Source organism: Moschus berezovskii, chromosome 26 (genome assembly GCF_049115385.1).
Source record: "Moschus berezovskii isolate FMDL1 chromosome 26, NW_MosBer_1.0, whole genome shotgun sequence".
In the NCBI taxonomy this organism is placed as follows: Eukaryota; Metazoa; Chordata; class Mammalia; order Artiodactyla; family Moschidae; genus Moschus; species Moschus berezovskii.
In genome coordinates this window covers 10,499,960-10,527,854 of record NC_142485.1, presented here as the reverse complement: position 1 = coordinate 10,527,854, position 27,895 = coordinate 10,499,960, and the positions used below count along the sequence as shown (strand labels likewise).

At 40.7% G+C, this 27,895-nt stretch overlaps 2 protein-coding genes across 2 annotated transcripts in view; one reads left to right on the top strand and one right to left on the bottom strand.

The window, feature by feature from the left end:
* Positions 1-12,869, bottom strand: part of LOC129549236 (A disintegrin and metallopeptidase domain 3-like) — a 133,486-nt gene extending 120,617 nt beyond the window's left edge. Inside the window, exons 1-3 of the mRNA XM_088832665.1 lie at positions 12,812-12,869; positions 12,282-12,364; positions 2,314-2,369 (exon numbers count right to left, since the gene is read on the bottom strand). Of these exons, the coding sequence (XP_088688791.1) occupies positions 2,314-2,369; positions 12,282-12,364; positions 12,812-12,869 (197 nt within the window). The remainder of the gene's footprint in view (positions 1-2,313; positions 2,370-12,281; positions 12,365-12,811) is intronic.
* An 8,667-nt stretch (positions 12,870-21,536) lies between these two features.
* ADAM18 (ADAM metallopeptidase domain 18) overlaps positions 21,537-27,895 on the top strand; it is a 97,417-nt gene continuing 91,058 nt past the window's right edge. Inside the window, exons 1-2 of the mRNA XM_088832682.1 lie at positions 21,537-21,591; positions 22,115-22,191. Coding sequence (XP_088688808.1) covers positions 21,537-21,591; positions 22,115-22,191 — 132 coding nt within the window. The remainder of the gene's footprint in view (positions 21,592-22,114; positions 22,192-27,895) is intronic.

Below are 27,895 nucleotides of genomic sequence, written 5' to 3'. Positions count from 1 at the left end.
AGCGACTTCACTTCCACTTTTCACATTCATGCATTGGAGAAGGAAATGGCAACCCACTCCAGTGTTCTTGCCTGGAGAATCCCAGGGACGGGGAGCCTGGTGGGCTGCCGTCTATGGGGTTGCACAGAGTTGGACACAACTGAAGCATCTTAGCAGCAGCAGCAGCAGCAGCAAGGTTATACTCAAAATCCTTCAAGTTAGACTTCAGAAGTACATGAAACATGTAATTCCAGATGTACAAGCTGGGTTTAGAAGAAGTAGAGAAGCCAGAGATCAAATTTTTTCCAACATTCGTTGGATCATGAAGAAAGCAAGGGAGAAACAGAAAAATATCTACTTCTCCTTCATTGACTATGCTAAAGCCTTTGACTATGGAAAATTGTGGAAAATTCTCAAAGAAATGCTTGTACCAGACCACCTTACCTCTCTTCTGAGAAACCTATATGTTGGTCAAGAAGCAACAGTTAGAATCAGACACGAACAACGGACTGGTGCAAATAGGGAAAGGAGTAAGAGGCTGTATGTTGTCACCCTGCTTATTAAACTTATAAGCAGAGTACATTATGTGGAATGATGGGCTGGATAAAGCACAAGCTAGAATGAAGATTGCTGGAGAAATATCAACAACCTGAGATGTGCAGATGATAACCTTCTAATGGCAGAAAGTGAAGAGGAACTAAAGAGCCTCCTGATGAGAGTGAAAGAGGAGAGTGAAAAAGCTGTCTTAAAATTCAACATTCAAAAAACTAAGATCATAGCTTCTGGTCCCCTTACTTTATAGCAAATAGATGTGGTAAAAGCAAAAGCAGTGACAGATTTTATTTTCTTGGTCTCCATAATCACTGAAGACAGTGACTGCAGCCATGAAATTAAAAGACACTTGCTTCTTCGAAGTAAAGCTATGACAAACATAGACAGTGTACTATAAGGCAGAGATACCACTTCACCAGCAAAGGTCTGTATAGTCAAAGTCATGGTTTTTCCAGTTGTCATGTACAGATTTGAGAATAGGCCCATAAGAAGGCTGAGTGCTGAGGAACTGATGCCTTGAATTATGGTTCTGGAGAAGACACTTGAGAGTCCTGTGGACTGCAAAGAGATCAAACCAGTTTATCCTAAAGGCAATCAAACCTGAATAATCAATGGAAGGACTGATGCTGAAGCTGAAGCTCCAATACTTTGGCCAGCTGGTGTGAAGAATCTGCTCATTGGAAAGACACTGATTCTGGGAAAGATTCAAGGCAAAAGGAGATGAGGATGATGGAAGATGAGATGGTTAGATAGCATCACTGAATCAGTAGACATGAATTTGAGCAAACTCTGGGAGATAATGGAGGACAGGAGGGCCTGACACACTGCGGTCCATAAGGTACCAGAGTCATACATGACTCAGGAACACGCAAATTGCTGGAAATGCACTTGAAAAATGGTACTTGCTCAGTAAATGTCAGTTATTTTTGTTCTTGTCACTATTATTGTTATGACTATTTTTAGCATTCATCCTTCTTGATCCAGAAGTCCATTAATTTAAATCAAGTCTGCTATGTAACAAAATCTGTATGAAATAAAAATACATGGATGAGGATGCTTCTTGTCAGAGTCTATAGTGACGATCCCTGGAAATAACCTCATTACCCATCAATACTATATACCACGCATTCTCACTACTAAAAAGGAGTGAAAATATACATACAGAGAAAGAAAGTATATGCTGTTATTAAATAAGACACATGCAGAAAACAATTTGCTTTTGAGCAAAGAAATCCTTTTTTGGTAGGTTTCTGTATGTTTTACTTCAGGTAAAGATGAAATTTAGATTAGAAAGTCATGGAGTGATACACACAGGTTATTGATGTTGGTTTCCTCACAGAATGAAAGCAGAAATCTGAAGACATTAAAAACATATACTATAGCAAAATGAGACAAACTGAGAGTGTAACATCAAACAAAATGCATAAAGTCACATAATTATGTAAAATGACATGAAACAAACAAACTGAATTATGGGCAGATAACATTAGTTCATTTACAGTTGTAATGTAATGAAATTAAGGAGTTACATAAAATGACGTTCATGTATTTCATATGCTCTAATATTTATATCATTATAGTTGAATCTGAATATTAGACTTAAAATCTAATGATAATGACTCAAAAGTCTAATCTGACAGGAATTAACAAGAAGACTTAACATGTTAAATAAAATAATCATGCCTTTGAATGTTTAGGGTTTAATGTAGACTCAGTTATAGGAAGCCATTAAAAACTTAAGAAACTAAAAACAACTCTGTGAAAAGAAGAATGTCCACTTACTGTTTTTCAAGTGGGAGAGTGTATGTTTTCTTGTCAATTTGGATGGAATAGGAGACCTGTAGCAAAGGATTCAGAGAAAAAGTAATTATTAGATATTTCAAATCTCTGAAAGTCAAAAGTCTTATTTTATAAAAATATGTACTCTTTCATATAAACAGGGATGATATCATGTATCAAAATTATATATACTGGAGAAGGAAATGGCAACCAACTCCAGTATTCTTTTCTGCGAAATCACATGGACAGAGGAACTTGGCAGGCTACAGTCCATGGAGTCTCAAAACAATCAGAAATGTCTAAGAGGTTAAAAACAACAAACACAAACTATATATCTCCACTTCTACAGAGATATACTATTATAGCTATCTTTCTTCAGTCTTGGAATATATGACAGAATTAATCATAATCCAAGTTACATAAAATCTAGGGTTATAAATCTACTGCAAAAATAAGACCATTAGTTATTAGCATTAAAGTCTCATAAACAAATTTTCACTTAAAATGCTTATATTTAGAAATGTTGAGTAAACACTGAAGACATTTGAGTTTTCTCATCTTTCCTTACTTTGCAGTTTCCAGAGAAAATAAAAGGAAAATTAAAGAATACAAAGCAAGTTCCCTTCTAAGATAAAACTAAAATTAAACTAAAATCTTATGTTCACCTAAAGGCACCATTCAGAAAGTTAAAAGGCTGTTTTTCTACTAAAGGATGATATCTGGAATTCATATCCTATTGGTCAGTTCACATTTGTGTGAGTCTCATTTCTAAGAGTATATCTCTTCCTTCTCATTTTCCTTAGTCTATCTCACCGAATGTTCTGTTTTACCTTCTCAGAAATCAACTTCTGACATTGGGAATCTAAGCTACTTCAGTTTATGTATTTTTTCATTAATTCTACCTCTTCATTTAAGGAGAATCTTTAAGAATTTTAAGGTTATAGTTATTTTTCTATTTTTAAATTTCCAACCATTTTTTGTCACCTATTTATTTGTGGATTATTATATTATGCTATTATATGAACTTCAGAACATGATTTAAGTTTTTCTAGGTAATTTTTTCATTCTCATTAACTGTTTATTATTTAATATTGATTAGAGTTTATGATCTCTCCATCAACCCATGAACCATGTACAAATATATTTTAAAATTTTCAAATACATTTCTCAGTCTTTTTGTTAAGTTTTAACCTAACTGCACTATTCCCAATAATGAGTGCTATACTATCCCTATATGTTTTTCATTTATTTATTTACTTTCCTTGCTGTGGTGGTTCATTAAATGACATCATATATTCTTGAAAAGTATCAGAAGTATTCTTCAGAAGCATTATTTACAATGGAGACAGAGCATACGTGAGCTTGATTAGAAAAGTTCTGTTTCTGGAGATAGTGACAAGTTTGGATGTTTCTGACTCTTGGCTAAAACAAGGGCATTGAGACTTAAAATGAATGCAGTTTACAGTACAAAACTCCCCTGGCCAAGGTTAGCTTCTGTTGTGTTTCCCTAACTAGTTACAAAAGGCTGGCTTGGTTACTTAAAAGGTCACTGAAAGCTTTGTAAGGAGTTCTCCCAAAGCCAAGATTCCTCCCATAAATCTTGTGATTTTAAAGCCAGAGTCTCACCGTATTCCTAGAGCATAGGCTCATATGGAGCTAGCTCACTGGGGAAGCTTCCTGGATTCCTGATACTTATTTGAATTCTCTTTTTCTTGCTGCAACATAGCTTTTATCTTTACATAAAATCCTCATATGTGATAACCATAGAGTCCAGTGTGTCTAAACAAAGAGCAGAAAGGGGAAAACTTCATTGGGGTCATTTTATTCTTCAATAAAATGCTTATTTTTTTCTTGCTCAAATGTTCCTTCTTCCCATGAAATTTTAAAATTGGCCAATCAACGTTTGAGAAAAAATTTAAAGGTCTGTCTATGGAAATGCATTTGAAAATTTCTCTCTGCTGTGCCATCAGTTTTCATGTTATATATGCTGATGACATTGTATTAAATTCATAGAAATTTAGAAGCGTTATATGTTCCTTGAGAAATAAATATTTTAAAGCAAGGGGTGCTTATCTCATAATATTGGGTGTGTATGAGTGTGTGTGTGTGTGCGCACATGTGTATGTACCAAATGCTCTCTTTTCCCTGCTATCATCATGGAACCTCATGCTTTCTTTTGGAAGTGTTTTCCCAGTGTACATTATACTCTCCTGAACATTTCAGTGTCTCCCAATGATCATTTTAGGGGATATAATAGCTTTTGGGGACGACAGAGAATGAGATGGCTGGATGGCATCACCGACTTGATGGACATGAGTTTGAGTGAACTCTGGGAGTTGGTGATGGACAGGGAGGACTGGTGTGCTGCGATTCATGGGGTCGCAAAGAGTCGGACACGACTGAGTGACTGAACTGAACTGAACTGATGGGGTTTTCCAGGCAAGAATACTGACAACTAATCAAAATGATTCAAACAGTTGATATACAGATGCACAATCTCTTGTTAAGGCTTAGCTGAAAAACACCTGTTAGACGTGAAGCATTCATTGAGGATGATCACTAGAGCAAAGAAAAGAAGATTGAAGAGGAGACCTGGAGAGGTCTCAGGTCGATAGGCATCACTATTTTTGTGAACAAGAGTCAAATATACTGCAACTATTCTGGTAGATATTTTGCATTATTTATCAACAATTTTTTACAGTGGCTTGACTCTTAATTCTATTGAGATGACTATTCAAGAAGGTTTATGAAACTATTTTCAATTCAGTCACTCAGTCGTGTCTGACTCTTTGAGACCCCATGAACCGCATGCAGGCCTCCCTGTCCATCACCAACTCCCAGAGTTCACCCAAAGCCACGTCCAATGAGTCAGTGTTGCCATACAACCATCTCATCCTCTGTCATCCCCTTCTCCTCCCGCCCTCAATCTTTCCCAGCATCAGGGTCTTTTTAAATGAGTCAGCTCTTCACATAGGGTAGCCTAAGGACTGGAGTTTCAGCTTCAACATCAGTCCTTCAAATGAACACCCAGGACTGATCTCCTTTAGGATGGACTGGTTGGATTTCCTTGCAGTCCAAGGGACTCTCAAGAGTCTTCTCCAACACCACAGTTCAAAAGCATCAATTCTTTGATGCTCAGCTTTCTTTATAGTCCAGTTCTCACATCCATACATGAATACTGGAAAAACCATAGCCTTGACTAGAAGGACCTTTATTGACAAAGTAATGTCTCTACTTTTTAATATGCTGTCTAAGTTGGTCATAACTTTACTTCCAAGGTATAAGCATCTTTTAATTTCATGGCTACAATTACCATCTGCAGTGATTTTGGAGGCCAAAAAAACAAAGCCAGCCACCAATTCCCCATCTATTTCCCATGAAGTGATGGGATCAGATCCCATGGTCTTAGTTTTCTGAATGTTGAGCTTTAAGCCAACATTTTCACTCTCCTCTTTCACTCTCATCAAGAGGTTTTTTTAGTTCTTCTTCACTTTCTGCCATAAGGGTGGTGTCATCTGCTTATCTGAGGTTATTGGTATTTCTCCCAGCAATCTTGATTCCAGTTTTGCTTCCTCCAGCCCAGCGTTTCTCATGATGTACTCCGCATATAAGTTAAATAAGCAGGGTGACAATATACAGCCTTGAGGTACTCCTTTTCCTATTTGGAACCAGTCTGTTGTTACATGTCTAGTCTTATCTGTTGCTTCTTAACCTGCATACAGGTTTCTCAAGAAGCAGGTCAGGTGGTCTGGTATTCCCATCTCTTTCAGAATTTTCCAATTTATTGTGATCCACATAGTCAAAGGCTTTGGCATAGTCAATAAAGCAGAAATAGATGTTTTTCTGGAACTCTTCCTTTTTTGATGATCCAATGAATGTTGGCAATTTGATCTTTGGTTCCTCTGCCTTTTCTAAAACCAGCTTGAACATCTGGAAGTTCATGGTTCATGTATTGCTGAAGCCTGGCTTGGAGAATTTTGAGCATTACTCTACTAGTGTGTGAGATGAGTGCAATTGTGCGGTAGTTTGAGCATTCTTTGGCATTGCCTTTTTTTGGGATTGGAGGAAGACTGACGTTTTCCAGTCCAGTGGCCACTTCTGAGTTTTCCAAATTTGCTGGCACATTGAGTGCAGCACTTTCACAGCATCATCTTTCAGGATTTAAAATAGCTCCACTGGAATTCCATCACCTCTACTAGCTTTCTTCGTAGTGATGCTTCCTAAGGACCACTTGACTTCATATTCCACAATGTTTGTCTCTAGGTGAGTGATCACACCACCATGATTATCTGGGTCGTGAAGATATTTTTTGCACAGTTCTTCTGTGTATTCTTGCCATCTTTTCTTAATATCTTCTGCTTCTGTTAGGTCCATACGATTTCTGACCTTTATTGAGCCCATCCATGACTGAAATTTTCCCTTGGTATCTCTAATTTTCTTGAAGAGATCTCTAGTCTTTTCCATTCTATTGTTTTTCTCTATTTCTTTGCATCAGTTGCTGAGGAAGACTTTCTTATCTCTCTCTCCTTGCTATTCTTTGGAACTCTGCATTAAGTTGCTTATATCTTCCCTTTTCTCCTTTGCTTTTTGCTTCTCTTCTTTTCACAGCTATTTGTAAGGCCTCCTCAGACATTTTGCCTTTCTGCGTTTCTTTTTCAGAAAGAATGAAGGGATGGAGCCAAAGCAAAAACAACACCCAGTTGTGGATGTGACTGGTGATGAGGGTCCAATGTTGTAAAGAGCAATATTGTATAGGACCTGGAATGTTAGGTCCATGAATCAAGGCAAATTGGAAGTGGTCAAACAGGAGATGGCAAAAGTGAACGACAACGTTCTAGAAATCAGCAAACTAAAATGGACTGGAATGGGTGAATTTAATTCAGAAGACCATTATATCTACTACCTTGGGCAAGAATCCCTGAGCAGAAATGGAGTAGCCATCTTCGTCAACAAAAGAGTCCAAAATGCAGTACTTGGATGCACTCTCAAAAACGACACAATGATCTCTGTTCATTTCCAGGGCAAACCATTCAATATCACAGTAATCCAAGTCTATGCCCCAAACAGTAACGCTGAAGACGCTGAGGTTGAATGGTCCTATGAAGATGTACAAGACCTTTTAAAACTAACACCCAAAAAAGATGTCCTTTCTATTTTAGGCGACTGGAATGCAAAAGTAGGAAGTCAAGAAACACCTGAAGTAAAAGGAAAATTTGGCCTTGGAGTACAGAATGAAGCAGGGCAAAGGCTAATACAGTTTTGCCAAGACAATGCACTGGTCATTGCAAACACCCTCTTCCAACAACACAAGACTCTACACGTGGACGTCACCAGATGGCCAACACCGAAATCAGATTGACTATATTCTTTGTAGCCAAAGATGCAGAAGCTCTACACCATCAGCAAAAACAAGACTGTGAGCTGACTGTGGCTCAGATCATGAACTCCTTATTTACAAATTCAGACTTAAATTGAAGACAGTGGGGGAAACCACTAGACCATTCAGGTATGACCTAAATCAAATCCCTTATGATTACACGGTGTAAGTAAAAAATAGATTTAAGGGACTAGATTTGATAGAGTGCCTGATGAACTATGGATTGAGGTTCATGACATTGTACAGGAGACAGGGATCAAGACAACCCCACCCAAAAAAGAAATGAAACTATTGAGCTGTCTATAATTTGAAACATTTTATGATGTTACATATAAGATACCCTACAGTTCAGTTCAGTTCAGTCGCTTAGTCGTGTCCAACTCTTTGTGACCCCATGAATCACAGCACGCCAGGCCTCGCTGTCCATCACCAACTCCCAGAGTTCACTCAAACTCATGTCCATCGAGTCGGTGATGCCATCCAGCCATCTCATTCTCTGTCGTCCCCGTCTCCTCCTAACCCCAATCACTCTTAGCATCAGACTCTTTTCCAGTGAGTCAACTCGTCGCATGAGGTGGCCAAAATATTGGAGTTTCAGCTTTAGCATTAGTCCTTCCAATGAACACCCGGGACTGATCTCCTTTAGAATGGACTGGTTGGATCTCCTTGCAGTCCAAGGGACTCTCAAGAGTCTTCTCCAGCACCACAGTTCAAAGGCATCAATTTTTCGGCGATCAGCTTTCTTCACAGTCGAACTCTCACATCCATACATGACCACGGGAAAAACCATTGCCTTGATAGACAGACCTTGGTTGGCAAAGTAATGTCTCTGCTTTTTAATATGCTATCTAGGCTGGTCATAACTTTCCTTCCAAGGAGTAAGCGACTTTTAATTTCATGGCTGCAATCAGCATCCACAGTGATTTTGGAGCCCAAAAAAATAAAGTCAGTCACTGTTTCCACTGTTTCTCCATCTGTTTGCCATGAAGTGATAGGCCAGATGCCATGATCTTAGTTTTCTGAATGTTGAGCTTTAAACCAACTTTTTCACTCTCCTCTTTCACTTTCATCAAGAGGCCTTTGAGTTCCTCTTCACTTTCTGCCATAAGGGTGTGTCATCTGCATATCTGAGGTTACTGATATTTCTCCTGGCAATCTTGATTCCAGCTTGTGCTTCTACCAGCCCAGCGTTCCTAATGATGTACTCTGCATAGAAGTTAAATAAGCAGGGTGGCAATATACAGCCTTGACGTACTCCTTTTCCTATTTGGAACGAGTCTGTTGTTCCATGTCCAGTTCTAACTGTTGCTTCCTGACCTGCAAACAGGTTTCTCAAGAGGCAGGTCAGGTGGTCTGGTATTCCCATCTCTTTCAGAATGTTCCACAGTTTATTGTGATCCACACAGTCAAAGGCTTTGGCATAGTCAATGAAGCAGATATATATGTTTTTCTGGAACTCTCTTGCTTTCTCCATGATCCAGCAGATGTTGGCAATTTGATCTCTGGTGCCTCTGCCTTTTCTAAAACCTGCTTGAGCATCTGGAAGTTCACGATTCACATATTGCTGAAGCCTAGCTTGAAGAATATGGAGCATGACTTTACTAGCGTGTGAGATGAGTGCAATTATGCAGTAGTTTGAGCATTCTTTGGCATTCCCTTTCTTTGGGATTGGAATGAAGACTGACCTTTTCCAGTCCTGTGGCCATTGCTGAGTTTTCCAAATTTGCTGGCATATTAAGTGCGGCACTTTCACAGCACCATCTTTCAGGATTTGAAATAGCTCAATTGGAATTCCATCACCTCCACTAGCTTTGTTCGTAGTGATGCTCTCTAAGGCCCACTTGACTTCACATTCCAAGATGTCTGGTTCCAGGTGAGTGATCACGCTATCGTGATTATCTTCGTCATGAAGATCTTTTTTGTACAGTTCTACTGTGTATTCTTGCCATCTCTTCTTAATATCTTCTGCTTCTGTTAGGTCCATACCATTTCTGTCCTTTATCGAGCCCATCTTTGCATGAAATATTCCCTTAATATCTCTAATTTTCTTGAAAAGATCTCTTGTTTTTCCTATTCTGTTGTTTTCCTCTATTTCTTTGCATTGATTGCTGAGGAAGGCTTTCTTATCTCTCCTTGCTATTCTTTGGAACTCTGCATTCAGATGCTTATATCTTTCCTTTCCTCCTTTGCTTTTCGCTTCTCTTCTTTTCACAGCTATTTGTAAGGCCTCTTCAGACAGCCATATTGCTTTTTTGCATTTCTTTTCCATGGGGATGGTCTTGGTCCCTGTCTCCTGTACAATGTCACGAACCTCCGTCCAGAGTTCATCAGGCACTCTATCAGATCTAGACCCTTAAATCTATTTCTTACTTCCACTGTATAATTATAAGGGATTTGATTTAGATCATATCTGAATGGTCTAATGGTTTTCCCTACTTTCTTCAATTTCAGTCTGAATTTGGCAATAAGGAGTTCATGATCTGAGCCACAGTCAGCTCCTGGTCTTGTTTTTGCTAACTGTATAGAAATTTTCCATCTTTGGCTGCAAAGAATATAATCAATCTGATTTCGGTGTTGACCATCTGGTGATGTCCATGTGTAAAGTCTTCTCTAGAGACCCCGGCTCCGGTGGCGCAGACGCAAGAGACGCCGCCTCGGCAAAACCGACCACGCACAGAAGTGCGGTCGAGAGGAGCTACCCCAAGCCCAAGGTCAGGGCGGTTGCCGAGAGGAGCTGTCCCACATCCAAGAGGCAGTGGCTGCGCAGGCACAGGAGGGCCGAGAGGAGCTACTCCTCATTCAAGGTCAGCAGGGGTGGCCTTGAGTAGATACCCCTCGTCCAAGTTAAGGTACAGCGGCTGCACTTTGCTGGAGTAGCTGTGAAGAGATACTCCACGACCAAGGTATGTGAAACCCAAATAAGATGGTAGATATTGGGAGGCGTCATTAGAGGGCAGACACACTGAAATCATAATCACAAAAAACCTGTTTATTTGATCATATGGACCACAGCCCTGTCTAACTCAATGAAACTAAGCCATGCTACGTGGGGCCACCCAAGACGGACGGGTCATGGTGGAGAGGTCTGACAGAACGCGGTGCACTGGAGAAGGGATTGGCAAACCACTTCAGTATACTTGCCTTGAGAACCCCATGAACAGTATCAGAAGGCAAAATGATAGGATACTGAATGAGGAATTCCCCAGGTCGGTAGGTGCCCAGTATGCTACTGGAGATCAGTGGAGAAATAACTCCAGAACGAATGAAGGGATGGACCCAAAGCGAAACAAATACCCAGTTGTGGATGTGACTGGTGATAGAAGCAAGGTCCGATGCTGTAAAGAGCAATATTGCATAGGAACCTGGAATGTTAGGTCCATGAATCAAGGCAAATTGGAAGTGGTCAAACAGGAGATGGCAAGAGTGAACGTCAACATTCTAGGAATCAGTGAACTAAAATGGACTGGAATGGGTGAATTTAACTCAGATGACCATTATCTCTACTACTGTGGGCAGGAATCCCTTAGAAGAAATGGAGTAGCCATCATGGTCAACAAAAGAGTCCGAAATGCAGTACTTGGATGCAATCTTAAAAATGACAGAATGATTTGTTTGTTTCCAAGGCAAACCATTCAGTATTACAGTAATCCAAGTCTATGTCCCAACCCGTAATGCTGAAGAAGCCGAAGTTGAACAGTTCTATGAAGACTTACAAGACATTTTAGAACTAACACCCAAAAAAGATGTCCTTTTCATTATAGGGGACTGGAATGCAAAAGTAGGAAGTCAAGAAACACTTGGAGTAATAGGCAAATTTGGCCTTGGAGCACGAAATGAAGCAGGGCAAAGGCTAATAGAGTTTTGCCAAGAGAACGCACTGGTCATAGCAAACACCCTCTTCCAACAACGCAAGATACCCTATAGTTAAGAAAATCATCACTGGCCTGTTAGTAATTATCATGAAATTAACTCCTAACTCTACACATAAAAGAAAAAGCCAACTACAACTCTCATACATGCTCATTAAAAATTTATGTCCATGTGTGTATGCATGTCTCTAAAACTTCCTTCAAATTTACTGCCTTTAGAAAGAGATAGCCATTCACTTTCTTAAGAAGTCTCTGCACTGCCTAGATTTCATTTTACAATGTACATAAGGGACACACTTTACCATGTTAGTCAGATCAAAAATAACATTACTTTCATTTTTGCAAAGATATACATATGCACACATTTGTTAAATACAGGCATGAAGATATAATTCATATACTGTTATCTTAAAATCATGCTACAAGTTAAATATTTGTATGGCCTCATTTACATACGAGATATATTTAAATAGAAAATTTAATAGACCATAGACTCCTTTTTGTGTGAAACGAATTCAAGGCATCTTTTTTCTTTGAATCTGTATTTTAAAATTGTTTCATAAGGTTTATATTTACTTGAGAAATGAAAAGAAAGCATTTGTTCTCAGACAAAAGGTCTCTTGAACACAATCTTTAGAACACAAAATGTCATTAAGGCATGCATCAATTTGGGTCTTGCGCTCCAGTAAAAATAAAACATTCTTTTAAAGTGATTTGTTAATTACATGCGTTTCTGAAATACTGCCATCTTTGGTGTTTGTCTCAATCTTCCGTGGCACTGTAATTTGTAGACGTGCTGTTTCAGAGTCTGCAGTGAGGAAAACAAGAGTGAACATTCCCCAGGGCATGACCGCATCCTTTCTTACTTGTCCTCTCCTATTCACATCACTTGTGGATCTTTCCAGCCCCAGTGCCTCGCGCGCACACGCGCGCACACACACAGACACACACACCAAAATATCATACTGAGTAAGGTTTTAAGAAGAGGTCCCCTGGACCCCATCCAGGATCCTCTCCCTACCCGCTCCCCGTCTCCCTAGAAGACCTGTGTCCCCGGCAACTATCCCAGGGCTGCTCTGAGCCCTCTGACCCGAGGGCCTGGCAGAACCCTGAAACCCGGCAGGACTGCAACCAAACCCGGGCTCCCCCAGCCTGGCCTGGGCTTCTGGGGCCAGGAGGGCAACGCCCTCCACCCCCGCGCCAAGGGACACTGCGACGATGGGCCCCCCTCAGATCCGGCAGGGTCCTCACTTACGATGGCCCACGGAGGCCAGGCGGCCCAGTCCTGTGAGGAGTAGCAGGAGAGATAACATTGCATGACCTGCCTCGCCTCAGGGAAGGCGGTTGACTGGAAACGGCTCCCGCGGGGCGGGGATTGGGCGCGGGGTCTGGGAGGGGCGGGGCGGGGCTGGGGCTGAGGGGCGGGGCTAGAGGGCAGCGAGGAGGGGCGGGGCTGGAGGGCGGAGAGGAGAGGCGGGGCTAGAGCTGAGAGGTGAGAGGGGAGGTCTGCAGGGAGGGGTGGGTCAGGTTTTGGCCGGTTGAGGCTACAAGGCAGGAGAAGTGTGATCTGAGGCAGGATTTTTTTGGTCTCTGAGTTCCCTCGAACTCTTTTTGGACTTCGTGGACTATAGCCTGCTAAGCTCCTCTGTCCATGGATTTCCCTGGCAAGAATACTGGAGTGGATTGCCATTTCCTTGTCCGGAGCATCTTATGGGACCCAGGGATGGAGCCCAGGTCTCCTGCATTGGCAGATGGATTCTTTACCACTGAACCAACTTGGAAGCCTATGATTGAAATAGATGGCTACAAAGCCCTTAAGGAAAACATCCCTGGAATGTGAAACTGGCAAGGGTTGCACTTTATTCTCAAAAAGAGTTGCATACACCTATTAAAAAGCAGAGACATTACTTTGCCAACCAAGGTCCGTCTAGTCAAGGCAATGGTTTTTCCCGTGGTCATGTATGGATGTGAGACTTGGACTGTGAAGAAAGCTGATCGCCGAAGAATTGATGCTTTTGAACTGTGGTGCTGGAGAAGACTCTTGAGAGTCCCTTGGACTGCAAGGAGATCCAACCAGTCCATTCTAAAGGAGATCAGTCCTGGGTGTTCATTGGAGGAATTGATGCTAAAGCTGAAAGTGCAATACTTTGGCCACCTCGTGCGACGAGTTGACTCACTGGAAAAGACTCTGATGCTGGGAAAGGTTGGGGGCGGGAGGAGAAGGGGACGATGGAGAATGAGATGGCTGGATGGCATCACCGACTCTGTGGACATGAGTTTGAGTGTACTCCGGGAGTTGGTGATGGACAGGGAGGCCTGGCGTGCTGTTATTCATGGGGTCGCAGAGAGTCGGACACGACTGAGTGACTGAACTGAACTGAACTGAACTGAACACCTTCTAGAGAGTTAGCAATTAAAAGTTTTTAAAGGAAGTTTGGGCTTCTCAGGTAGCACTAGTGGTAAAGAACCTACCTGCAAATGCAGGAGTCTCTGGAGCTGTTGGTGAGATCCTGGATTGGGAAAATCCTCTGGAGAAGGAAATGGCAATCAACTCCAGTATTCTTGATGGACAGGGGAGACTGGCAGGTTATATACAATCCATAGGGTCACAAAGAGTCAGACACGACTGAAACCACTTAGTAAACGCTCAAGCAAAGGAAGTTGCCTGAGAAAATGGAGTGTCTGTTTGCATGAGTCTTGGAGATAGAGGTCCTCCTTCATTTCTGATACTAGGGAAAATCAATATTTTTATCTTATAGGTTTTTTACCCTTACACTATGTATAGAAAAACAACAGGTTTGTCAACTAGTTTATACAAAGATTGCTTGGGTGTGTACTGAGTTGTCTTACTCTTTGCCACCCCTATGGACTGTAACCAGCCAGGCTCTTCTGTCCACGGAATTCTCCAGGCAAGAATACAGGAGTGGATTGCCATTTCCTTCTCCTGGGGATTTTCCTGACCCAGGGTTTGAATCTGCATCTCCTGTGTCTTCTACATTGACAGGCAGATTCTATACCATTGAGCCACCTGGGAAACATGAAGATTTCTGAAACTGTTAATGACTAAGCAACTGAAATGATTGTGACAAACATTCATGAGAGGCAGATTTGTACAAGATTTGGGAGATAATATGCTGGGTTGAAGCTTTGTTGGTTTCAGGTATTTATGGGCTAGAAAGCATTCAGACTAGAAAGTATTTATGGAAATAAAAGTCTGGATCCCTAGAATTTGAGCTGAACATGTACATGTTCAGATGACAATAGATACCAATACTATACATGGAGAATGCTAAAGATGCTACTAAAAAATTACTAGAGCTCATTGATGAATTTGGTAGAGTCCCAGGATACAAAATTAATGCACAGAAATCTTTCCTTTTCTAAACGTTAACAATGAAGCAGAAATTAAGGAAACAATTCTATATACCATTGCATCAAAAAGAATAAAATATCTTGGGATAAACTAATTAAGGAGACAAACAGACCTGTACTCTGAAAACTATATGACACTGATGAAAGAAATAGAAGATGACACAAATGGTTGGAAAGATATATCATATTCTTGTATTGGAAGAATCAGTATTGTTAAAACGACTATACTACCCAAGACGATGTACAAATTCAATGCAATCCCTATCAAATTACCAATGGCATTTTTCACATATCTGGAATAAATTTCTTTTAATTTGTGTGGTCACACGAAAGCAATCTTGAGAAAGAAAAATAGATTTAGAAGAATGAGACTCCCTCAGTTCAGACTATACAAAGCTACAGTAATGAAAACAGTATGGTACTGGCACAAAAACAGAAATACAGGTCAATGGAATAAGACTGAAAGCCAAGAGATAAACCATACACACCTAAGGTCAACTAATCTATGACAAAGGAGATGAGAATATACAATGGAGAAAAGACAGCCTTTTCAAGATATGGAAGCAACCTAAATGCCCATTGACAGATGAATGGATAAAGAAGAAGTGATATATTTATACAATGGAATATTACTCAGCCATAGACTAGAATAAAATAATTCTTTTTACAGCAACACGGGTATAACTAGAGATTATCATAATAAGTGAAGTAAGTCAGAGAAAGACAAATATATAATATCATTTATGTGTGGCTCCTAAAGGAAATGATATAAATTAATTAACGTACAAAACAGAAATAGACCCACAAACATAAACAGCAAAGTTATGGTTACCAAAGGGAAAAAAGTAAGTAGGAGTTTGGGACTAACATATACACACTACTGTATATAAAACAGATAACCAACAAGGATCCACCATATAGTACATGGAACTGTATTCACTATTTTATAGCAACATATAAGGGAAAACAATCTGAAATATATATATATATTATTTGCATATGTATCTATGTATAACTGAATCACTCTGCTGTACACCTGAAACTAACACTATATATCAACTATACTTCAATTAAAAAAAAAAGAAAAGATAGAAAGGATTGACTTCCCAAGGGAGGAGGGCAGCCAGATGGCAGCCTCAAATTCTTAGCTAATTGAAGGTCTGTCTATTTTTGAGCCAACTTGGCAACCCACTCCAGTGTTCTTGCCTGGAGAATCCCAGGGACGGGGGAGCCTGGTGGGCTTCTGTCTATGGGATCGCACAGAGTCGCACACAACTGAAGTGACTTAGCAGCAGCAGCAGCACATGACCTTTTGGAAATGTAACAGCTCAATTACCAAGCAAATAATCGTAAAAAGACCTAACCTTTTGTCTCCTTTAATGAGCAATCTTTGCTCACCAGCTCCTTTGCGCTGGAGCAACTTTTCTGAGTTGGCAGAAACTTTGTCAGGTCTTCATTATGATCCTAACCTCCTGTTACTCAATACTACTTCTTTCTTCTTTTCACACATTTTGCTCCCTAAAATCATTTCGACCCTCTGGCTCTTCCTCAGTTTCTTGGAGAATACAATGGAGATGTTCACAATTGACTCATTACTGCCAACACAATAATCGTTTTCTCTTTTCTCATTCTACCTGATCTCAGAGTAGTAGTAAAATTTCTGACTAATATTCCACTCTGAATTTCTATTTCATTTTTATCAGTATAACTATACAATCTTCTATTTACCATACACTTCAGTTTTATTTTCTATTTGAATTCTTTTCTCCTAATCCCCAGATAATTTGTGTTGCCCTCAATTCTATTTTGAATTGTCTTTTTCTCCCATATGCATCTCTTAGTTGATCTTATTCACTATTTTTCCTTGGAATTTCCTTTTTTTATGTCTTCATAAATCTATATATTTCACCTCAAACTCTGGGGCACCAGACTCTTATTTCTAACTACCCATTCAGTACATATACCTGCTATTCCACAACCACCTCCAGGTCAACATATATTTAAACTGAACTCATTAACTCCCATTCCCTTTTCAAATCTGCTTCTCCTAAAATTGGTGCCCCTCTCATCACAGTGGCTTAAATCAACTTAACAATTTCATCAACCTTCATGTTAACCTTCATATCAAATTATTCAACAAACCTACCTTCTGCCTAAATATATGAGGTATCTTTAATTGTTTAGTTTCTCTTTCCACCCTCTAATCCTGAGTATGTAGATTATTTTTTCCCAAACTATGTAAAATTCCCCTTAATGAATTTATTGCTTCCAGGTCTTCTTGTTTCAATACCACCACAACCAGACTATTACAAGAAATCATTCTAACAGAAAAATTCATCACTATTTTTCACTAAATTTTGTTGATGATTTTAAATTAAGACTACAGTTATAAAATACACTAATAACCATATAAGTCACTCTGTGGCTGAGATCTCAAATTCACATCCACTTTTAAACTTCATTTGACATCTATAAAGAAAACAAAATTATCTTAACAGAATGCCTGGGGAATTTGGAACATCCCCCTAAGGAAGAAATTTTCCTTTCTATCCAAGACATCTCTTATCCATATCCACTTTCTGTTGGCCTCTGATGTACTGGGAGACAGGGATGTTGTCATAGTTATTTTGATATTGACCTAGTTTCAGATTCTCAATGTGCATATAAAAATAATGATTGAATTAAATACAAATGATGTGGATGCCCATAAGTCATATTCATTAAAAATGAGCAGTTAATATCAATCACATGAATATAGGAAGGCATTTAAATAATAAATATAATTTCCCCACTTCATTACTTGACTGACAACAGAGATTTTTAGTTGTACCAAGAACAACATTTTCATATGTATCATGCTTTCAACAACTTAAAAAATTTGACCAGGTTATGGATAATCAGGAAGTCACTATACTAAAGCAGCATAATCAATCTTAACATATTAAATTCCAGTAACTTGCATAGTTAGGCAAAAATAAATTCTAATTTTAAGATATATAGAAATATTCTAAATATTAAATAAATATGCTTTATGAAAGACATTACAACAAAAGTGAAAACTGATACTATATTAGTGAAACGTGCAGAATAGGCTAATATTTTTCTGGCCAATGTACTTTTTTCTTTATTTATTTCTTTATTTTAATGGAGGCTAATTACTTTACAGTATTGTGGTGGCTTTTGCCATACATTGACATGAATCAGCCTCAGGCATACGTGTGTCCCCCAGTCCTGAGCCCCTCCCACCTCACTCCCCATCCCATCCTTCTTGGTTGTCCTAGTGTACTGGCTCTGAATGTCCTTTTTCATGCATTGAACTTGGACAGGTCATCTATTTCATATATGGTAATATACATGTTTCAAAGGTATTCTCTCAAATCATCACACCCTTGCCTTCTCCCACAGAGTCCAAAAGTTTGTTCTTTATATCTGTGTCTCTTTTGCTGTCTCATATATAGGGTCATCGTTATCATCTTTATAAATTCCATATATCTGCATTAATATACTGTATTGATGTTTTTCTTTCTGACTTTCACTCTGTATAATAAGCTCCAGTTTCATCCACCTCATTAGAACTGATTCAACTGTGTTCTTTTTAATGGCTGAGTAATATTCCATTGCATATACATACCACAGCTTTCTTATCCATTTTTCTGCCGATGGACATCTAGGTGGCTTCCATGTCCTAGTTATTGTAAATAGTGCTGCGATGAACACTGGTGTGCATGTGTCTCTCTCAATTCTGGTTTCCTTGGTGTGTATGCAAGCAGTGAGATTGCTGGGTTGTATGGCAGTTCTATTTCCAGTTTTTTAAGGAATTTCCACACTGTTCTCCATAGTGGCTGTACTAGTTTGCATTCCCACCAACAGTGTAAGATGGTTTCCTTTTCTCCACACCCTCTCCAGCATTTATCATTTGTAGACATTTTGATAGCAGCCATTCTGACTGGCATGAGATGGTACCTCATTGTAAGTTTGATTTACATTTCTCTGATAATGAGTGATGCTGGAGAAGACTCTTGAGAGTCCCTTGGACTGCAAGGAGATCCAACCAGTCCATTCAGGAGGAGATCAATCCTGGGTGTTCATTGGAAGGACTGATGTTAAAGCTGAAACTCCAATACTTTGGCCACCTCATGCGACGAGTTGACTCACTGGTAAAGACTCTGATATTGGGAAGGATTGGGGGCGGGAGGAGATGGGGGACGACAGAGAATGAGATGGCTGGATGGCATCACCGACTCAATGGACATGAGTTTGAGTGAACTCCGGGAGTTGGTGATGGACAGGGAGGCCTGGCGTGCTGTGATTCATGGGGTCGCAAAGAGTCAGACACGACTGAGCGACTGAAATGAACTGAACTGATAATGAGTGATATTGAGAATATTTTCATATGTTTCGTAGGCATCTGTATATCTTCCTTGGAGAAATGTCTGTCTAGTTCTTTGGCCATTTTTTGATTGAGTCATTTATTTTTCTGGAATTGAGCTGGAAGAGCTGCTTATATATTTTTGAGATTAATTCTTTGTCAGTTGCTTTGTTTGCTGTTATAACTCTGTGAACCTCTCTGGGTGTCCCTCACTGTGGAGAATCTTTTCTCCATTAACCTAGATATTTTATCATCGGTGCAGTATGGATGGAGACATCTTAAGGCTACTGTAAGAATAAGACTGAAAACCAGAGGCAGGAGGCTTAAATCCAAAACTTTAGGACACCAGAAAACTCCAGACTCCAGGGAACATTAATCAACAAGAGCTCATCCAAAAGCCTCCATAAATGCTACACTGAAACCAAGGTCTGCCCAAGAGCCAAGAATTTCCAGAATAAGACATACCACGCTAATTCACCAGCAACGCAGGACCATAACCCTGAGCATTAATATACTGTGGACAATTCTAAAAGAGATGGGAATACCAGACCACCTGACCTGACTCTTGAGAAACCTGTACGCAGCTCAGGAAGCAACAGTTAGAACTGGACATGGAACAACAGACTGGTTCCAAATAGGAAAAGGAGTACGTCAAGGTTGTATATTGTCACTCTGTTTATTTAACCTCTATGCAGAGTATATCATGAGGAACGCTGGGCTGGAAGAAGTACAAGCTGGAATCAAGATTGCCAGGAGAAATATCAATAACCTCAGATATGCAGATGACACCACCCTTATGGCAGAAAGTGAAGAGGAACTAAGAGGCCTCTTGATGAAAGTGAAAGAGGAGAGTGAAAAAGTTGGCTTGAAGCTCAACATTCAAAAAACTAAGATCATGGCATCCGGTCCCATCACTTCATGGCAAATAGATGAGGAAACAGTGGAAACAGTGGTTGACTTTATTTTTTTGGGCTCCAAAATCACTGCAGATGGTGACTGCAGCCATGAAATTAAAAGACACTTACTTCTTGGAAGGAAAGTTATGACCAACCTAGATAGCATATTAAAAAGCAGAGACATTACTTTGCCAACCAAGGTCCGTCTAGTCAATACTATGGTTTTTCCCGTGGTCATGTATGGATGTGAGAGTTGGACTGTGAAGAAAGCTGAGCGCCGAAGAATTGATGCCTTTGAACTGCGGTGTTGGAGAAGACTCTTGAGAGTCCCTTGGACTGCAAGGAGATCCAACCAGTCCTCCAAAGGAGATCAGTCCTGGGTATTCATTGGAAGGACTGATGCTAAAGCTGAAGCTCCAATACTTTGGCTACCTCATGCGAAGAGTTGACTCATTGGAAAAGACTCTGATGCTGGGAGGGATTGGAGGCAGGAGGAGAAGGGGACGACAGAGAATGAGATGGCTGGATGGCATCACCAACTCGATGGATATGAGTCTGAATGAATTCCGGGAGTTGGTGATGGACAGGGAGGCCTGGCGTGCTGTGATTCATGGGGTCACAAAGAGTCGGACACGACTGAGGGACTGAAATGAACTGAAAAGGAATTTTAACAAACCACACTTAGATTCCATTTCAAAGTTTCCTTTCCCTTTTCTCAGCAGAGTATAACCTAACATTTTATTTAAGAATAGGGACAAAGTTGAAGAAAAGTGCTTTCTATTGTCGTATCCAGGGTCAAGTTCCATATTCTTGATTTTTCCTTGTCTGAAAAGAGTTTTTTAAAAAGATTATGAAGTCGGCAGTAGCACGACTGAAGAAGTGAATTTCTTGTAAAAAAAAAAGTTAATATTGCTAGTTTCCTCTTTCTCTCCCAACATAGCAAGTAAACGTTGTTAGAAAAGCATCACGTGGAGAATGGAAATTACCAGGAACTTCCCCAGAAGAGCGTGCGTGCTAATTCGCTTCAGTCGTGTCTGACTCTGCAACCCCACGGACCCCCTTAATCCCTACTGCAGGGTTTGAAGGGTGTCCACGCAGTTATCACAGAGCCGCTGTGCACAGGTGCAAGCTTTTTTCTGCGGTTCCTCCGTTCGTCCCTGTGCGCCCGGTCACTCGGGATGCCCAAGGATGAGCCAGTGCAGCTGAAAGCTAATTCGAGGCCCTGGTCATCACCCCCCAGGGCTCGGGGCAGCATGCTGTACTCCGGAGGGCTTCTGCCCGCGAGCCCCAGCGAGCCCCAACGGTCTCTCGCCTGGCTCTGCTTCCTGCGCCCCGACCCAGCCATGTTCCTACTCCCCGCACTGCTTGCGGCGTTTGGAGGGCTGCTCGCCAGCCAGGGTAAGACTGCGGAGCCTCAACTTCGTTCTCCCTCTCTGGGTACTGAGCAGAGCTGGGATCTTCCTGGGGAGCAATTTCTGTAGCTCTAGGATACCTGCCGCCCCTTCCTGGGATTTTTTGATGGTGCCTTCCTCCCACCCCCAGCCACCCCTGGACCAGGACAGGGGATGGGAAATTTTAGCCAAGGATGCAGTGTCTCAGCCGCTGAAGGTCTCTCAGGGTTATCCACTCTGTAGCCAGAAGACTTAACCAGGTTCGGTACTGCCCTGACTTTATTCCTCAGAGACCCGAGGGGAAGGCTTCAACGTGGTTCTGGAAGCCAACAGGATGGTCCTGAAGCATTGGGTCTGTTCTCTGTTCATTTGTTTGTTTCCTAGTCATTTTCAGCGTGCCATTGAAAATCTGTTGAAATCTGTGGACCAAGAAGGAGGGTGGACACACGTAGACCCCACCATGGACTCAAAGCTTAAGAATCCATGCTTAGAGAACTGTTGCAAAAAAAAATCCCATTTTCTTATTACAGATTCTGAGGGAATGTTCCTGTATGTCACAGTTCCACAGAAGATAAGGTCAAATGAGAGTGAAGATTGGGAGAAGCAGGTAAATGATCAAGAATATTACTTTTAAAGATGGAGTGAAGGAATAATTCAGGAATGTGGGATGGACATGTACACACTGCCCTATTTAAAATGGCTAACCATCAAGGACCTGCAGTATGTATGGCACAGGAAACTCTGCTCAATATTTTGTGGCAGCCTGGATGGGAGGGGAGTTTGGGGGAGAATGGATACAGGTATATATATATGACTGAGTCCCTTTGCTGTCCATCATGAAACTCTCACAACTTTGTTAATTGGCTATGCTGCAATATAAAATAAAAAGTTAAAGAGTGTCAGTTTTATAATTTAAAAGTTTAAGACTATTTTTATTTACCTTCGCATGGAATCAGATCATACTGCTTTGTATTCGCTTGCAAAGCCACATGTTTTTATTGCTAATTCCTGGGCCCTTCATTCATCTCCCAGGCTCTTCTGAAGCACTTGTTCACAATTTTCAAGAAATAGTAAATGCTACTGATGAGTCATACTGGTAGAAACAAACAACACAAATTAAGTGTGACAATGGTTCAGACTGCAATTTACAGAAAGAAAACATTATTAATGGCCACAGTTAAAGTGACAGAAAAAATGGTTTTGAGCAAGATTTAGACCTGTGAATTTGACCCAGAAGCATCAGACTTATTAGAAATAATAGCCAAAGAAAGGGAAAATTATAATATCACATTTGCCTGAAATGTGATAATATTTAAATAACTGAAGTAAACAACTTGAAGTTTAAAGTGATATCATATTTAATGTCAGTGAAAGCATGTCAGTAAATATTAATTGGAAAAAGAATTTGAAAAATGCGCACTGCTACTAAAAACTGATTAAATTGAAGACATTCCATCTTGAATATTTTCCTGATTAAAACACTTCAAATTGGCATAGTTATACTGTTTGATTGCAGACCAGAAACTAGAAGTCATAATACAAGGGTTTAGATTTCCATGTGGTTAAGAAATGGGGTCAATATATAGAAACCCTGAGAAAATGCTTTCAGTTTGAAGGAACAATTTTTTAAATGAGTAAGTAAAAAAAGAATTAAGACTCCAATAACTCTATTTTGACATACAGTGTTGGAATGTATCATGATTATGTTCTGCTGCTGCTGCTGAGTCACTTCAGTCGTGTCCGACTCTGTGTGACCCCTTAGATGGAAGCCCACCAGGCTCCCCCGTCCCTGGGATTCTCCAGGCAAGAACACTGGAGTGGGTTGCCATTTCCTTCTCCAATGTGTGAAAGTGGAAAGTGAAAAGTGAAAGTGAAGTCGCTCAGTCGTGTCCGACCCTTAGCGACCCCACGGACTGCAGCCTACCAGGCTCCTCCATCCATGGGATTTTCTAGGCAAGAGTACTGGAGTGGCTTGCCATTGCCTTCTCCGATGATTATGTTCTACTACTGAAAAATTATAGGAAAAACTAAACATATTAAATTGTACTTGAAAATCATAATAAAATAATTTCCTTTAGAGAAAATTTTTTTCATATACTACTCATTTAATTCTCACATTAACCTTTTGAAATATTTTATATATATTTTTGTGCATATATGTATATGAGAAAGAGGATTACAGATGTTAAGGTAGTCAGAGTTATCAGTTTTAGGACATGGAGTCACAACTTTAATTTATGAATCTTTTTCTGTTAAAAGTAAACTACCTACTGTTGAAAAAATATTTGCATATAAGCTTGTTGGGGTTTTTTTCTGATTTACTTCCATTTGTATGTATATTGTCATTGCATGACCACTTTAGACTTCAAGTTGTTTACTTCAGTTATCTCAAAGTATATAGCAACGATGCAGGATGTGAAATGTGCCATGTCTGTCTACATGTTTTGAAATCTATGTATGTTTCATTACTGGTAATTGGCCTCTTCATATTTTCTATTTTTTCCTGGTTCAGCCTTGGGATTTGTACCTTTTTAAGAATTTATCCATTTCATCTAGGTTGTCCATTTTCTTGACTTACAGCTGTTAATATTCTCTCATGGTCTTCCCTGGTGGCTCAGGGGTAAAGAACCGCCTGCCAATGCAAGACACGTGTTCGATCCCTGTGTCGATAATAACCCACTCCAGTATTCTCTCCCGGGAAATCCCATGGACTGAGGAGCAAAACAGAGTGACATGACTTAGCGACTCAGCAACGCCAATAGTCTCTTATGGTCATCTATATTTCTGTGGTGTCAGTTATAACTTCTTTTTCATTTCTGATTTTATTAATTTAGGCCCTCTTTCTATTTTTTTTGATGAGTCTTACTACAGCCTTGTAATATTGTTTGAAATCACAGAGTGTGATGTCTCTGGCTTTGCTTTTCTTCTTCAAGATTGTTATAGCTATTAATGTTCTGTTTTAGGATTGTTTTCTCTATTTCTGTGAAAAATAACATTGGAATTTTGATAAGGATGCCTGGACTCTATAGATCACTTTGAGTGGTATGGAAACATATTATTCCCTTCAACTCATAGACATAGATTATTTATCTGTGTCTTCTCTAATTTTATTCATGATTGCTTTTTAGTTTTCAGTGATTTTCAGAGGTTTTCCATCTCCTTGGTTAAATTTATCCTTAAATATTTTATTCTTTTGTTCTTATTGTAAATGGGATTGGTTTCCTCTTTTTCTTTCTAGTAGTTCATTGTTGCTGCTGCTGCTGCTGCTGCTAAGTCACTTCAGTCATGTCCGACTCTGTGTGACCCCATAGACGGCAGCCCACCAGGCTCCCCCGTCCCTGGGATTCTCCAGGCAAGAACACTGGAGTGGGTTGCCATTTCCTTCTCCAAAGTGTGAAAGTGAAAAGTGAAAGTGAAGTCACTCAGTCGTGTCCGACCCTTAGAGACCCCACGGACTGCAGCCTACCAGGCTCCTCCATCCATGGGATTTTCTAGGCAAGAGTACTGGAGTGGCTTGCCATTGCCTTCATTGTTAAGTATATATAAACAACACTGATTTTTGTATTTTGGCCTTGTGTCGTAAAACTTTTCTGAATTCATGTATTAATTCGGATCGCTTTTGGCATCGTCTTTAGGGTTTTCTGTCCATGTGATCATGTCATCTGCAGAGACAATGTTACTTCTTTCACCCCTTTTGTTTTCTCTGCTTAAGGCAAGCTCCCGTAACTAGGTGATTTCCTAGCCAGTTCCCCCAGTGAATCTGCATAAGGTGGGGCAATTTGTGTGGACAAATTCCATTGAGGGAGAAGCTGGAGAGTTAGTTTTATAATGATCATTGGGATGAATCAGAGCAAGAAAGTGGAGGGAATGCCTTCACATCTGTCCAAGTTCTCAGATGATGACTAATTAGGTACCCAGTCAGCTGCCAAGTACAAGTTATTTAGAAGCTCAGCCCCCAGGCAGCAGTCTGGGAAGTATGCACTCAAACCCTTTCCACAGAGAAGCTGGGACTTTTACGTTTTTTCCCGTCCCGTCTGCCTTGAGCCCAGGAAGATAGTCCTGGGATGTGCTTGCGTTTGTGTAAAAACATCTCTTAAGAAGAACTCTCGGAACCTATAAATGCTGACCCTGTCAGATTTCAGAGTTGGGTGATATGGGATCCAAACCTTCAGATGGCAGCCTTAAAAGTTGAGGTGGCATCGCCAATATTTTCTAAGTAGAAATGGAATATAGACTTCAAAAATTGTGAATTGCTATATTATACATCCGTAACATATAATATTATACGTTAGTGTGTGTGTGTGTGTGTGTGTGTGTGTGTGTGTGTCACTCAGTTGTGTCTGAGTCTTTGCGAGCCCATGTACTAGCCTCCCTGTAGGCTCCTCTGTCCATGGGATTCTCCAGGCAAGAATACTGGAGTGGGTTGCCATTTCCTTCTTCAGGGGATCTTCCCAACCCAGGGATCAAACTCGGGTCTCCTGCATTGCAGGTGGATTCTTTACCGCTGAACCACCAGGGACATCAGTATATTTCAATTAAAAAAAAGAGAGAGAGAGATTCTCATTGTATAGAGAAGCTCCTATTAGGAAGAAACTGGAGACTTGCTTTGCTTGTTGAATTGAACAAAGAGCGGGGGAGGGTAGTCAAGGGAAGTGTCCACCAGCCCTTTCAGTGTGGTATCCTTAATAGCGCACATGTGTAGTCTGATTCGAAGTTAGACCTTCAAGCTGCAGCTGAGAATGCGGGTAGTCACACCCCTTCCAGGAAGAAAATGAGAGCTGGGTGCTTTGGCCTGCCCCAGCTATAATGCACCTGGGAATAACCATGAGACGTGCTCATGGACACAAGAAAAATCTGCTTCTTTGTTTAATGGGAGACTCATGGATGCCAAGTCCCAGTGGCTCTCTGAACTAGGCTACTTGGAAGCCAGTCCCTTGGGTGGCAGCCTTAAAAGCTGTGTTGCTGAGTGGACCTAGAGATTGTCATACTGAGAGAAGTCAGACAGAGAAGAAACATCGTATGACACGCCTTATCTGTGGAATCTAAGGAGAAATGATACAAATGAACTTACAAAACAGAAAGAGACTCACAGACTTAGAGAATGATTGTACGGCTGTCAGGGATAAGGATGAGGGGAAGGGATAGTTAGGGAGTTTGGGATGGGCATGTACACACTGCTATATTTAAAATGGATAACCAACAAGGACTTACTGTATAGCAGAGGGAACTCTGCTTAATGTTCTGTGGCAACCTGGACGGCAGGTGAGTTTGGGGGAGAAATGATACATGTATTCAGTTCAGTTCAGTTCAGTTCAGTCGCTCAGTCGTGTCCGACTCTTTGCGACCCCATGAATCACAGCACGCCAGGCTTCCCTGTCCATCACCAACTCCCGGAGTTCACTCAAACTCATGTCCATTGAGTCGGTGATGCCATCTAGCCATCTCATTCTCTGTCGTCCCCGTCTCCTCCTGCTCCCAATCCCTCCTAGCATCAGACTCTTTTCCAGTGAGTCAACTCGTCGCATGAGGTGGCCAAAGTATTGGAATTTCAGCTTTAGCATCAGTCCCTCCAATGAACACCCAGGACTGATCTCCTTTAGAATGGACTGGTTGGATCTCCTTGCAGTCCAAGGGACTCTCAAGAGTCTTCTCAAGCAGCACAGTTCAAAGGCATCAATTCTTCGGCGATCAGCTTTCTTCACAGTCGAACTCTCACATCCATACATGACCACGGGAAAAACCATGGCCTTTACTAGAATAAGGCTGAATCCCTTTGCTGTCCACCTGAAATTATCACAACATTGTTAATCGGCTATGCCTGCTTTGTTGCTTGTTGCGTCTGACTCTTTGCAACCCCATGGGCTGTAGCCTGCCAGCCTCCTCTGTCCATGGGATTTCCCAGGCAAGAATCCTGGCGTTGATTGCCATTGCCTTTTCTAGGGGATCTTCCTGACCCATGGATCAAACCTGGGTCTCCTGTACTGCAGGCGGATTCTTTGCCATCTGAACCACCAGGGAAGCCCTAATTGGCTATACTCCAATATAAAATAAAAAGTTAAAAAAAAAAAAAAGTTGTGCTGCTGGATGCCTGGTCCAAACGTTTTGGTGCTGAGGGAGATACTGAGAATCGGGGCTTCTCTCCTGATTGGAAGGTATTTTGCCAGGGCTGGGTTTATGGTGTGTGTGTGTGTGTTTCAGCCTTTCCTGCCCTTTTGCGTGGTGGATATTTTCTCAGTATTGAGGAGCCACTCTGCTAATTTCTGGATATCTCTCAGAGGCAATTGACCCATGCCAAGCTTATATTTGATATA